We start from the raw sequence: 12,703 nt of genomic DNA, 5'->3' as shown, positions 1-12,703 counted from the left end.
TATCAGCTTAATGTCTCTAGTTCACAAATTGAGGCTGTGAGCTGTGTTTCCACTACATATGATTCGAAAAAGGACACGTGAAAAATTTCCAATGCCGAGTCTCGAACCAATGATCGCTGGATCGGTGTTACAATAATTCTGTACCGAAGTAACTAAACCATTCCGCCACCGAGCCACTTCGACTCACCCAAATAGTGAACTAAAAACTACTATGATTAATTCAAACAGTATAACTGCTCCTAAAAATAATGTTTTTTAGAACCATTTGATACTAAAACATATTTCTACATCTTTAGATTTATTTTAGACAGACTGCAGTCAGATATTTTTCTACTGTTTGGGTTAGTAGAAATGATTTGGGATTGACATCTCTATCCGAAAAGATAATGCAAATATTAATCTTGTTTCTATATTAATATATTTATAAATAGTACGGGATGGGAGCTATTGTTTTATGTCGTCATAAATATTTTTAGTGAGATATTTACTCTTTATAATAAGTGATTGTTTAAAAGGTCATCAAATTAAGTATTAGTGAGTAAGAGGTTATCAAATTAAAAAAGTATTACTGAATATTACTGATAATGTCAAACATTTTTAGAATTTGGACAAAGGATGTTGAAAATTTTGGTACAAATGAACTGATACTTATAGTTATGAAGTAGATTTGTTCCATAAATGCAATATTTTTAAATATTTTGGATCAGCTGGTCTACAACTTTGAATTTTTGATATCACTATCAAATTTAAGTTCAAATTCTTCAGGAATTGACGCAAAAATTTTATCAACATCTTCGTCCTTAATATCATGTAAGACTTTTGGGTTCCATTTTGGTTTCAGGTCTTTATCAATGATCAGTGCACGAACACCTTCTCTAAAGTCTTGAGGGAAATGATTCATAATATTATAAGTTATGATCATCTCAAGCTTCAAGCATTCTTTAAGCGACAGTTTACTTCCCATTTTCAATAATCTATGAGAAAGCTTCATACTCTTTGGTGACATTCTATTGAGAACTCTGATTGTCTGCATTGCCCATTCACTTCCATCCAAACCTAAATTATCATAAATCTCTTCAACAGAATCGCCATCAAAACATTTATCAATTCTCGGCATTACTTCGTCAAGTTCACTGTCTGTACAAACTGGAACTGTCGAATAGTTTGCAATTGTTTTACCAACTTCATAATCATCCTTACAACTGACCAAAGCTTTCTTAAAATCTTCCATTCTCTTACTCTCAATAAAATGTGAAGCAAGTCCGAATTTCTTTACATCATATCCATACAATCGCGCACCGGCTAATGCAACATAATATCCAAGATTATAATTCAATCTTGGCAAAAAGTAACTAGCACCAGCGTTTGTGAAAAATCCGATTTCTGTTTCTGGCATCGCAAATACCGTTCGTTCTGTTGCTATTCTATATTTTGATGTCATTGAAAAAAAGCATGCACCACCCATAGTTATTCCATCAATGATTGCCGTATAGGGCTTCTTGTATCGCGATATTAAGTCCATTGTATTTGATGAATAGGTGACCGCGTCAAAAATATTCGGATTTTTCATAAGCTCCCGAAGATCTATTCCAGCACAAAATGCGCGTTCACCGGCACCTTGCATGATAATATGCTTCTTGTCAGATGTCTCTAAATCTTTCAACAGACTATAGATCTGTCTGAAAATAATCTAATTAGCATAATTCCGCATAATTATAAATACTCTATGCAAATAATGTAATTTACTTTGGCATATCTTGGGTGAATGTATTCATCTTTTCCGGACGATTAATCGTGATAATAGCTGCGTTATTTAATTCCTTTAGTTGGACGTGTTTCGATTGAAAGGCTTTTAAAATTCGCGAAAACATTTTTCTACGAACAAAAATACCAATAAAATGTTTTTAAAGATTTTACTTTATTTTAAGATATTCAATGGTTCTTACAACCTGATTCGATTAAATCGATTATTTAAAATATTAATTAATTTCACTATAACTTCGATTACTATTTGAAAACCTTTTAAGTTTTAATGAAGTAAAAAAAAAAATAACAAAAGTTCTCGTACTTATCGAGTCACTTTAGCGCATTTTTGTCCCAGCGATCAGTAATTAATTCCTGATTTACAAAACAAGATCCAGTAAGGTCCAAGTCTCTGCTCTGACCTAAAAACAAGATCCAATAGGATTCACGTCACTTCTAGACCTAAAAAACAAGATCCAGTAGAATCCAAGTCACTTCCAGATCTATAAAACAAGATTTTATGACGGTTTTCTGGGATTCAAATTCTAAAAATTTCAGTATTACAATTTTAAAAATTCTCCAGCATAAATTTGTTTACAATTTGTATGGAAATCAAAAATTCATTAATCCTAGTATTTATGCTATGATTTGTAACTTTTAAATGCCCGGCGCATCAATAACTTTTTGGAACTCATCTTCTAAAACCATTCCGAGCTCTCTACATTGTCTAGTTAAAAAGTTTTTACCGTCAGCCGACCGACCAACCGAACATTGTGTCTTATTAAGCTACCTTTTGAAAAAGAATTCAAAAATTAGGTTAAAAATTGTTTGTTGCCCGTCAATTCTTCGTCTTAACCATCGTCAAATTTATAAATGAACGTTAAATGATAAAGTTATAGAAAGAAAGATACTAGTCTTTAAATACGAGTTCTCGTTGGTCGTCAAGAGGTTTGAAAAACTGATCCATATATTCGTCCGTGACTTCATGTAATGCTTTGAATTTCCACTGTGGATTATTGTCACGATCAATTAATAAGGCACGAACACCTTCGCTGAAATCTCCTATGCCAGTAAAGTGATGGACAGCAACTCGATATTCCATTTTCAAGCAATCATCGAGTGACATTGATTTTCCAAGTGTTTGCCCCTTGTGGCAAAGTTTAAGACTGGTTGGAGAATTCTTATTCATTGAACGGAGTATTTCCATTGCCCAGTCACTTCCATTTAAATTCAGATTGTCTATAATTTCCTCAACTGTATCACCGTCAAAACACTTGTCGATTTCTTTAATTAATGTGTCTAATTCAGTATGTTTTGGCGGTTCCGATGTGAATTTCTTCAAAGTGCGTTCAATATCGTCTGTATTCTTAGACTTGACTAATTCATCTTCAAGTTCTGGAAGTCTTTCACTTTCAATGTAATAATCAGCTAGTCCAATTTTAATCATATCATATCCTTTGATACGTGGACTTGCTAATGCAATATAATATCCAATATTTCTCGGAACTCTTGAAAGGAAGTAACTCGATCCGTTATCTGTGACACCTCCAATTTTAGCCTCAGGCATCGCAAAATCAGTTTTTTCAGTCGCCACTCGATATTTTTTAGCAGCAACGGTTAAAATGGAAGCAGAACCATAGCATACTCCATTCATTAGTGGAATAAAAGGAACTTTATAGTTATGGACTAACCGGAAGAGATTTAATGTATGTTGAAAGTAGTCTTTTGGTTGATCAAGAGAAGTAAATTTTATGATCTCTTTAATATCACCTCCTGATGAGAAGATCTTATCGTTTCCTTTAAATATTACGAGATTATTTCGATGTTGTAGTTCATTGAGTAGTACGTAAAGATGTCTGGAATTTAACAAATGCCGGTATATATTTACTGGATCATTTCTTCCCAAAAATATTGAATTACTTACTCGAAAGTGTCTCGATTGATAGCATTCAATGCCTTTGGTCGGTAAAGTTGAAGAACTCCGCAGTTGTTCCTTTCATTATGAACAAAATAAGGATCGGCCTTTGAGCAGACATTTCTTCCCAACAACATTAAATTTTTATTAAATTTACTGAACAACATTTTGCCACGTTTAGTCAGACTATTAGTGAATAAGGTATTACATATAGTTATTGTCAAAATAAGCTATGTAAGCACTAATTAACTCCTTTATTTTTATTTATATTCACACCGTTTTCACGTGTGAATGTATTGAATTTGTTCAGATTTGAAAACCAGTTTTTTGGATTTTTCAGCCAAACTAAGCATAATGGAAAGTTCAGTTCTATCACAAAAAGTTTGTGCCTGGAATTCCTCACCATAATCAAAAAACAGATTTGAAATTGGTTGAGGCATTGCTGAGAAAATCGAAAAATTCGATTTCTGTAAGCAAGCAAACAAACAAGCAAACAAACAAGCAAACAAACAAGCAAACAAACAAGTTAATCAGCAAGAAATCTCAATAACGAGACATCGTAGAGACTTCTAGTTTTTTGCAATCGATCCGTATTACTCTATAGAAGAGCTGATTAGTTTTTGAGCATGGCAGGAACAGCCGTTGCTTCAAAAAAAGCAAAAAACTTTCGTTTTCATACAAAATTTCAAAATCAATGTTTTCTATGATTTTTTGAAACTTTGAACATTGAAACATTGAACATGTGCCAAGCGAAGCTTTGCCTGCCCGCTGGAGCCTGATTCCTCAAACATTCGCCAAGCGAAGCTTGGCCTACCCGCTGGAGCTTGATCCCTCAAACATTTGCCAAGCGAAGCTTGGCCTACCCGCTGGAGCCTGATCCCTCAAACATTTGCCAAGCGAAGCTTGGCCTCCGCGCTGGAGCCTGATCCCTCAAACATGTGCCAAGCGAAGCTTGGCCTACGCGCTGGAGCCTGATCCCTCAAACATTTGCCAAGCGAAGCTTGGCCTACCCGCTGGAGCCTGATCCCTCAAACATTTGCCAAGCGAAGCTTGGCCTACGCGCTGGAGCCTGATCCCTCAAACATTTGCCAAGCGAAGCTTGGCCTACGCGCTGGAGCCTGATCCCTCAAACATTTGCCAAGCGAAGCTTGGCCTACGCGCTGGAGCCTGATCCTCAAACATTTGCCAAGCGAAACTTGGCCTACCCGCTGGAGCTTGATCCCTCAAACATTTGCCAAGCGAAGCTTGGCCTACGCGCTGGAGCCTGATCCCTCAAACATTTGCCAAGCGAAGCTTGGCCTACGCGCTGGAGCCTGATCCCTCAAACATTTGCCAAGCGAAGCTTGGCCTACCCGCTGGAGCTTGATCCCTCAAACATTTGCCAAGCGAAGCTTGGCCTACCCGCTGGAGCCTGATCCCTCAAACATGTACCAAGCGAAGCTTGGCCTACCCGCTGGAGCCTGATCCCTCAAACATTTGCCAAGCGAAGCTTGGCCTACCCGCTGGAGCCTGATTCCTCAAACATGTGCCAAGCGAAGCTTGGCCTACCCGCTTGAGCCTGATCCCTCAAACATTTGCCAAGCGAAGCTTGGCCTACCCGCTGGAGCCTGATCCCTCAAACATTTGCCAAGCGAAGCTTGGCCTTCCCGCTGGAGCTTGACCCCTCAAACATTTGCCAAGCGAAGCTTGGCCTACCCGCTGGAGCCTGATCCCTCAAACATGTGCCAAGCGAAGCTTGGCCTACCCGCTGGAGCCTGATCCCTCAAACATGTGCCAAGCGAAGCTTGGCCTACCTGCTGGAGCCTGATCCCTCAAACATTTGCCAAGCGAAGCTTGGCCTACGCGCTGGAGCCTGATCCCTCAAACATTTGCCAAGCGAAGCTTGGCCTACGCGCTGGAGCCTGATCCCTCAAACATTTGCCAAGCGAAGCTTGGCCTACGCGCTGGAGCCTGATCCCTCAAACATTTGCCAAGCGAAGCTTGGCCTACCCGCTGGAGCTTGATCCCTCAAACATTTGCCAAGCGAAGCTTGGCCTACGCGCTGGAGCCTGATCCCTCAAACATTTGCCAAGCGAAGCTTGGCCTACGCGCTGGAGCCTGATCCCTCAAACATTTGCCAAGCGAAGCTTGGCCTACCCGCTGGAGCTTGATCCCTCAAACATTTGCCAAGCGAAGCTTGGCCTACCCGCTGGAGCCTGATCCCTCAAACATGTACCAAGCGAAGCTTGGCCTACCCGCTGGAGCCTGATCACTCAAACATTTGCCATGCGAAGCTTGGCCTACCCGCTGGAGCCTGATTCCTCAAAAATGTGCCAAGCGAAGCTTGGCCTACCCGCTTGAGACTGATCCCTCAAACATTTGCCAAGCGAAGCTTGGCCTACCCGCTGGAGCCTGATCCCTCAAACATTTGCCAAGCGAAGCTTGGCCTACCCGCTGGAGCTTGACCCCTCAAACATTTGCCAAGCGAAGCTTGGCCTACCCGCTGGAGCCTGATCCCTCAAACATGTGCCAAGCGAAGCTTGGCCTACCTGCTGGAGCCTGATCCCTCAAACATGTGCCAAGCGAAGCTTGGCCTACCCGCTGGAGCCTGATCCTCAAACATGTGCCAAGCGAAGCTTGGCCTACCCGCTGGAGCCTGATCCCTCAAACATGTGCCAAGCGAAGCTTGGCCTACCCGCTGGAGCCTGATCCCTCAAACATTTGCCAAGCGAAGCTTGGCCTACCCGCGAGACTTTTTTGTTAATGAAATTATTTTTACTTAAATGCAGGGGGAATGAGTGACCACTGCGCTGTGAACTTTCAAATTAAGACATCAAAAGTTTACTGAACTAATAACACAGTTTTCAGTTAGCACTTACATTACGCAATTCAGAAACCAAAACATCAAAATTAAACAGTCTGGCGAATTGCAAAACATTGCAACAAAGACTCAGAACCAAGGCCACCATTGATTAATGCAGATAAGTGCAATTCAGATAAGATAAGAAAAAAAGTTGACTGAACTGATATCACGGTTTAGAATTAACACTTACAAATATAAAACCATCAAATTAAACAGTCTAGCAGATTGCAAAACATTGCAAGAAAAGTTCAAAATCAATGGCAATGTTGATTAATGCAGATTAAACGTTCAACACTAATAATGCAAAAGACAGGGTTTTCAGTGAATATTTTCGTAAAGCCAACGAAAATGCATTTGATTAAAACAACATTGAACATATCCAGGAAGTAGACAACACAGTAAAGGAAGCATTGGAAGAAGGAAATAGTGACAGCCTTGAACTTACAAATGTAGAGGAAATCTCACAAAAGAAAACTGAAAAATCTTAAAGAATCAGCACAAGATCATGTCAACAACATAATCCTCAAAAATCATCCACCAAAAAGGAACCTTCTTGAATACTTGAAGCTCATCATCAATACGTGTCTCAAACTTAACTATTTTCCAAAAATTTGGAAATAAATATAGTAATCCCGATTCCAAAACCTGGCAAACTAGCCAAATGAAGTGAGTAGCTATAGGTCAATGTGCATGCTTCGTTCCATAAACAAAAAATTGCTTTCGCTCACGATGATCAACCTACTCTTCAAAGAAATCAGCAAAGGAAAACATAAGCAGGAAGTAATCAAGAGGCATGAAAAAAATCCATAAAAAAAATTTAAATGGATGCATTTGGATGTGCATTCAGAACAATAGAAACTGCAGGCCGAAAATATCGCATTCTTCTTAGATGAAACTGCATTGTATCATTCTGCAGAAAACTCTGCCGGATATTGTAACACCTCTACTACACACTGGATGAAAAATACAACAAAACAAGAACAAATGAAAAATAAATCTCAAAAAACAGAAAATTCAAGCCATATTCATCACAAAAAGGTGCTTTAGGCAACATTAAATGGGGAACCGAAGCTAAATATCTGGGAATGGTAATCGAAAAGAGAGTTACATTGAAGCGGCATGTGGTATATGCCACCAACAGAGCTCACATTGCACTGAGACTACTTTTTCCCTTCATCAGTAAGAACTCACATCACGACGCTCGAAACACACTTCTCATTTACAAGCTAGCCATGAGACCCATATTCACAGCTATCCAACTCATCTTCATAAACTTTAAAACAAATTCTTGCGAATTATGTTCAACAAAACAGGATATATAAGAATATCGGATCGACATACAGAAGCAAAAACACTCTCCAATGATGACTACGTCGGAAAGTTGCAAGCAAATTTCAACTCCATATAAAATTTTTTTTCTTCACAAAAATAAATTTTTTTTAAATTTAAGTAGGATTTTCTAGTAGTAGGACTTGCGTAATTTTATGACAAAAATTCTTAATTTGGCCAATAAATTTTTAATTAAATCACTATATACATGCAGTTATACAAAAAAATTTCCCAAAAAAAAACTATTACTATCATAATTTTCTATTGTTTTCCGTGTTAAATTCGAATGATAGTGTTAGTAATTTTTAAGAAATTGACAGTTGAATTTTTTTGTATGACTGCATGTGAATATTAAATGAAATGAAATACACTTTTGGTGATGCTACTTTGTCGAATGAAACTTGTTTAATGAATTAAAGTTTTTTGCAACTCATTCTCTTCATCGTTTTGAGAGTGAGATAGAAATTGCACATAGGGGAACAAATCCTGAAAATTAAGCAAAAATTTCAAATAAATAATGTTCGTTAAATCGGTTCGTTTTGATTTTTTTTTATTAATTCAAAATATCAATATAATTAATATCGCTGAGGTACATTTCATAAATGCCGTTTTACAATAATCACAACTATAGATTTAAGTATGCATGTTAAAATTTAAGAATTTTTAGAACTGTTTTACAGTTTTCTCTCTAAGAGATATAATCGTAAATAGAGATGTTAATCCCAAATAATTTCTACAGACCCAAATAGAACAAGAGCAATTGAGATCTAGAAGCTTCGCTAATGATTGCTTTACGAGTGAGGTCGCCCGAGACCACTGTCCTCAATAGACCTATAGTTTGTTACAACATATTCTGTTTTACAGAATAGACAAATGCCACATATTTCATGTGTGCACATGGGAAAAATGTGTGGATATGTGTGGATATTCACACATTTTTACATGTGAATTATTTTCAAAACTGCTTTTAACAACCCTGGTTTATAGTGTGATCAGAACCACTCTTTGATGACGCTATTATCAGCTTAATGTCTCTAGTTCACAAATTGAGGCTGTGAGCTGTGTTTCCACTACATATGATTCGAAAAAGGACACGTGAAAAATTTCCAATGCCGAGTCTCGAACCAATGATCGCTGGATCGGTGTTACAATAATTCTGTTCCAAAAAACTGAACTATTCTACCACCGAGCCACTTCGACTCACCCAAATAGTGAACTAAAAACTACTATGATTAATTCAAACAGTATAACTGCTCCTAAAAATAATGTTTTTTAGAACCATTTGATACTAAAACATATTTCTACATCTTTAGATTTATTTTAGACAGACTGCAGTCAGATATTTTTCTACTGTTTGGGTTAGTAGAAATGATTTGGGATTGACATCTCTATCCGAAAAGATAATGCAAATATTAATCTTGTTTCTATATTAATATATTTATAAATAGTACGGGATGGGAGCTATTGTATTATGTCGTCATAAATATTTTTTATGAGATATTTACTCTTTATAATAAGTTATTGTTTAAAAGGTCATCAAATTAAGTATTAGTGAGTAAGAGGTTATCAAATTAAAAAAGTATTACTGAATATTACTGATAATGTCAAACATTTTTAGAATTTGGACAAAGGATGTTGAAAATTTTGGTACAAATGAACTGATACTTATAGTTATGAAGTAGATTTGTTTCATAAATGCAATATTTTTAAATATTTTGGATCAGCTGGTCTACAACTTTGACTTTTCGAAATCACTATCAAATTTAAGTTCAAATTCTTCAGGAATTGACGTAAAAATTTTATCAACATCTTCGTCCTTAATATCATGTAAGACTTTTGGGTTCCATTTTGGTTTCAGGTCTTTATCAATGATCAGTGCACGAACACCTTCTCTAAAGTCTTGAGGGAAATGATTCATAATATTATAAGTTATGATCATATCAAGCTTCAAGCATTCTTTAAGTGACAATTTACTTCCTACATTCAATAATCTATGACAAATTTTCATGCTCATCGGTGACATTCTATTGAGACTTCTGATTGTCTGGAGTGCCCATTCACTTCCATCCAAACCTAAATTATCATAAATTTCTTCAACAGAATCGCCATCAAAACATTTATCAATTCTCGGCATTACTTCGTCAAGTTCACTGTCTGTACAAACTGGAACTGTCGAATAGTTTGCAATTGTTTTACCAACTTCATAATCATCCTTACAACTGACCAAAGCTTTCTTAAAATCTTCCATTCTCTTACTCTCAATAAAATGTGAAGCAAGGCCGAATTTCTTTACATCATATCCATATAAACGCGCGCCGGCTAATGCAACATAATACCCAAGATTATATTTTAATCTCGGCAAGAAGAAACACGAGCCTGCGTTTGTGAAAAATCCAATTTCTGTCTCTGGCATCGCAAATACCGTTCGTTCTGTTGCAATTCTATATTTTGATGTCATTGAAAAGAAGCATGCACCACCCATAGTTATACCATCAAGGATTGCCGTATAGGGCTTCTTGTATTGCGATATTAAGTCCATTGCATTTGATGCATAGTGACTTGGATCAGAAATATTCGGATTTTTCATAAGCTCTCGAAGATCTATTCCAGCACAAAATGCGCGTTCACCGGCGCCTTCAATGATTACGTGCTTCTTGTCAGATGTCTCCAAATCTTTTAACAGACTATAAATATCTCTGAAATGAATCTAATTAGCATAATAATAAATAGTCTAGACAAAAACTGGATTTACTTTGGCATATCTGGGGTAAATGTATTCATCTTTTCCGGACGATTAATCGTGATAATAGCTGCATTTTTTAATTCCTTTAATTGGACGTGTTTCGATTGAAAGGTATTTAGAATACGAGGAAACATTTTTCTACGAACAAAAATACCAATAAAATGTTTTTAAGTATTTTGCTTTATTTTAAGATATTCAATGGTTCTTACAACCTGATTCGATTAAATCGATTCTTTAAAATATTGATTAGACTCACTTCAGCTTCGATCACTATTCGAAAAGCTTCTAAATATTAATAAAGTAAAAAAATTTTTTTGCTGCCGGTCAACTCTTCGTCTCAATACTTTTTATGCTCAAATTTATAAATGAACGTTACGTGGTGATAATGTTATAGTAGATAAAGGATTGTAAATGCGACACAATAATTCAAACGGTTTTCTAGTCTTTAAATACGAGTTCTTGCTTATCGTCAAGTGGTTTGAAAAATTCATCAACATATTCGTCCGTGACTTCATGTAATGCCTTGAATTCCCACTGTGGATTATTGTCACGATCAATTAATAAGGCACGAACGCCTTCGCTGAAATCTCCTTTACCAGTAAAGTGATGGACAGCAAGTCGATATTCCATTTTCAAGCAATCATCGAGTGACATTGACTTTCCAAGTGTCAGTTCCTTATGACAGACCTTAAGACTGGTCGGAGAATTCTTATTCATTGAACGGACTATATCCATTGCCCAGTCACTTCCGTCTAAATTCAGATTGTCTACAATTTCCTCAACTGTATCACCGTCAAAACACTTGTCGATTTCTTTAATTAATGTGTCTAATTCAGTATGTTTCGGCGGTTCCGATGTGAATTTCTTCAAAGTACGTTCAATATCGTCTGTATTCTTAGACTTGACTAATTCATCTTCAAGTTCTGGAAGTCTTTCACTTTCAATGTAATAATCAGCTAGTCCAATTTTGTTCATATCATATCCTTTGATACGTGGACAAGCTAATGCAATGTAATATCCAATATTTCTCGGAACTCTTGAAAGGAAGTAACTCGATCCGTTATCTGTGACATATCCAATCTTAGCCTCAGGCATCGCAAAATCAGTTTTTTCAGTCGCTACTCGATATTTCTTAGCAGCAACGGTTAAATTGGAAGCAGCACCAAAGCATACTCCATTCATAAGTGGAATGAAAGGAACTTTATAGTTATGGACTAGCCGGAAGAGATTTAATGGATGTTGATAGTAGTCTTTTGCTTGATCAATGGAAGTAAATTTTATGAGCTCTTTAATATCACCTCCTGATGAGAAGATCTTTTCGTTTCCTTTAAATATAACGAGATTATTTCGATGTTGTAGTTCATTGAGTAGTACGTAAAGATGCCTGGAATTTAAAAAATGCCGGCATATATTTACTGGATGATTTTTTCTCAAAAATATTGAATAACTTACTCGAAAGTGTCTCGATTGATAGCATTCAATGCCTTTGGTCGGTAAAGTTGAAGAACTCCGCAGTTGTTCCTTTCATTATGAACAAAATAAGGATCGGCTTTTGAGCAGACATTTCTTCCCAACAAAATTAACTTTTTGTTAAATTTACTGAACAACATTTTGCCACGTTTAGTCAGACTATTAGTGAATAAGGTATTACATATAGCTGTTGTCAAAACAAGTTATGTAAGTACTAATTTACTCCTTTATTTTTATTTTGTTTATGAAATTATTTTTTCACGAAAACAAATATTTTTATCATTTAAGTAAGAAAGTCACGTGCAAAATCGTTTGTATTGTTTTTGGTAATTAATTATTTTTTTTTTTCAGCAAGCTTTGTTTAAGCATTTATAATTTGTTTTCGGATCAGTTTATCTTTAATTTAGGTATCTATATAATTATAAAATTGACTGAAAATTACTTTCGATAGACAGTCTTCGAGTCAGACAGACTTAGACAATTGCGCAAAACAATAATTTGTCAAAAATTCAGCTAAAAACAATAACCGGGTTGTAAATTGACGTCATTTTAAAGAAAAATAATGTTATTTGAAATGGGTGCATAATAAATTAGTAATCATTGAAAATTTCTTAATTTCATGACAAAAATTGCGCAAATAATTTAAAAGCCAAAATTAAAA

The 12,703-nt window shown here is 36.3% G+C and overlaps 3 protein-coding genes and 1 pseudogene across 7 annotated transcripts; all 4 read right to left on the bottom strand.

Annotated features, from left to right (window-relative positions):
* Window positions 1-157: 157 nt before the first annotated feature.
* On the bottom strand, window positions 158-1,848 carry LOC139096401 (3-hydroxyisobutyryl-CoA hydrolase, mitochondrial-like). Of its 2 annotated transcripts, none has more exons than XM_070648104.1 (2): window positions 1,747-1,848; window positions 158-1,679 (listed from the first exon to the last, which is right to left on the bottom strand). In XM_070648104.1, exons 1-2 carry the CDS (start codon window positions 1,773-1,775, stop codon window positions 713-715), a joined length of 996 nt encoding a protein of 331 aa, XP_070504205.1. In that variant the 5' UTR covers window positions 1,776-1,848; the 3' UTR covers window positions 158-712. The 2 variants fall into 2 exon arrangements, with proteins under 2 accessions (XP_070504205.1, XP_070504206.1); XM_070648105.1 differs by having other exon boundaries at window positions 158-1,675; window positions 1,747-1,836.
* A 126-nt stretch (window positions 1,849-1,974) lies between these two features.
* Window positions 1,975-4,521, bottom strand: LOC139096396 (3-hydroxyisobutyryl-CoA hydrolase, mitochondrial-like). Its single transcript, XM_070648100.1, has 2 exons — window positions 3,668-4,521; window positions 1,975-3,599 (listed from the first exon to the last, which is right to left on the bottom strand). Exons 1-2 carry the CDS (start codon window positions 3,823-3,825, stop codon window positions 2,654-2,656), a joined length of 1,104 nt encoding a protein of 367 aa, XP_070504201.1. The 5' UTR covers window positions 3,826-4,521; the 3' UTR covers window positions 1,975-2,653.
* Window positions 4,522-9,558: 5,037 nt separating this feature from the next.
* LOC139096413 (3-hydroxyisobutyryl-CoA hydrolase, mitochondrial pseudogene) lies at window positions 9,559-10,706 on the bottom strand (annotated as a pseudogene).
* Window positions 9,839-12,322, bottom strand: LOC139096410 (3-hydroxyisobutyryl-CoA hydrolase, mitochondrial-like). Of its 4 annotated transcripts, none has more exons than XR_011544968.1 (4): window positions 12,025-12,322; window positions 10,782-11,956; window positions 10,582-10,710; window positions 9,839-10,525 (listed from the first exon to the last, which is right to left on the bottom strand). XR_011544968.1 is itself a non-coding variant. In XM_070648114.1 (2 exons), the coding sequence occupies exons 1-2, from the start codon at window positions 12,180-12,182 to the stop codon at window positions 11,011-11,013; spliced, it is 1,104 nt and encodes a 367-aa protein (XP_070504215.1). In that variant the 5' UTR covers window positions 12,183-12,322; the 3' UTR covers window positions 10,735-11,010. The 4 variants fall into 4 exon arrangements, 1 of the variants encoding a protein (XP_070504215.1); XR_011544969.1 differs by having other exon boundaries at window positions 10,785-11,956; XR_011544970.1 differs by having other exon boundaries at window positions 10,829-11,956.
* Between the last annotated feature and the right edge of the window lie 381 nt (window positions 12,323-12,703).

Source organism: Chironomus tepperi, unplaced genomic scaffold, assembly GCF_022539635.2.
Source record: "Chironomus tepperi strain 1889 unplaced genomic scaffold, CSIRO-AGI_Ctep_v1 contig_388, whole genome shotgun sequence".
Taxonomy (NCBI): domain Eukaryota; kingdom Metazoa; phylum Arthropoda; class Insecta; order Diptera; family Chironomidae; genus Chironomus; species Chironomus tepperi.
Note: the sequence above shows the minus strand (reverse complement) of the source record. Positions and strands in the feature narration are given on the sequence as shown.

Coding starts and splice junctions, on each gene's coding strand:
- LOC139096401 (XM_070648104.1), bottom strand. CDS start 1,775: ATGAATACATTCACCCAAGATATGCCAAA. Junction 1,680..1,746: donor TTCACCCAAGATATGCCAAA/GTAAATTACATT, acceptor GATTATTTTCAG/ACAGATCTATAGTCTGTTGA.
- LOC139096396 (XM_070648100.1), bottom strand. CDS start 3,825: ATGTTGTTCAGTAAATTTAATAAAAATTTAATGTTGTTGGGAAGAAAT. Junction 3,600..3,667: donor ATCAATCGAGACACTTTCGA/GTAAGTAATTCA, acceptor GTTAAATTCCAG/ACATCTTTACGTACTACTCA.
- LOC139096410 (XM_070648114.1), bottom strand. CDS start 12,182: ATGTTGTTCAGTAAATTTAACAAAAAGTTAATTTTGTTGGGAAGAAAT. Junction 11,957..12,024: donor ATCAATCGAGACACTTTCGA/GTAAGTTATTCA, acceptor TTTAAATTCCAG/GCATCTTTACGTACTACTCA.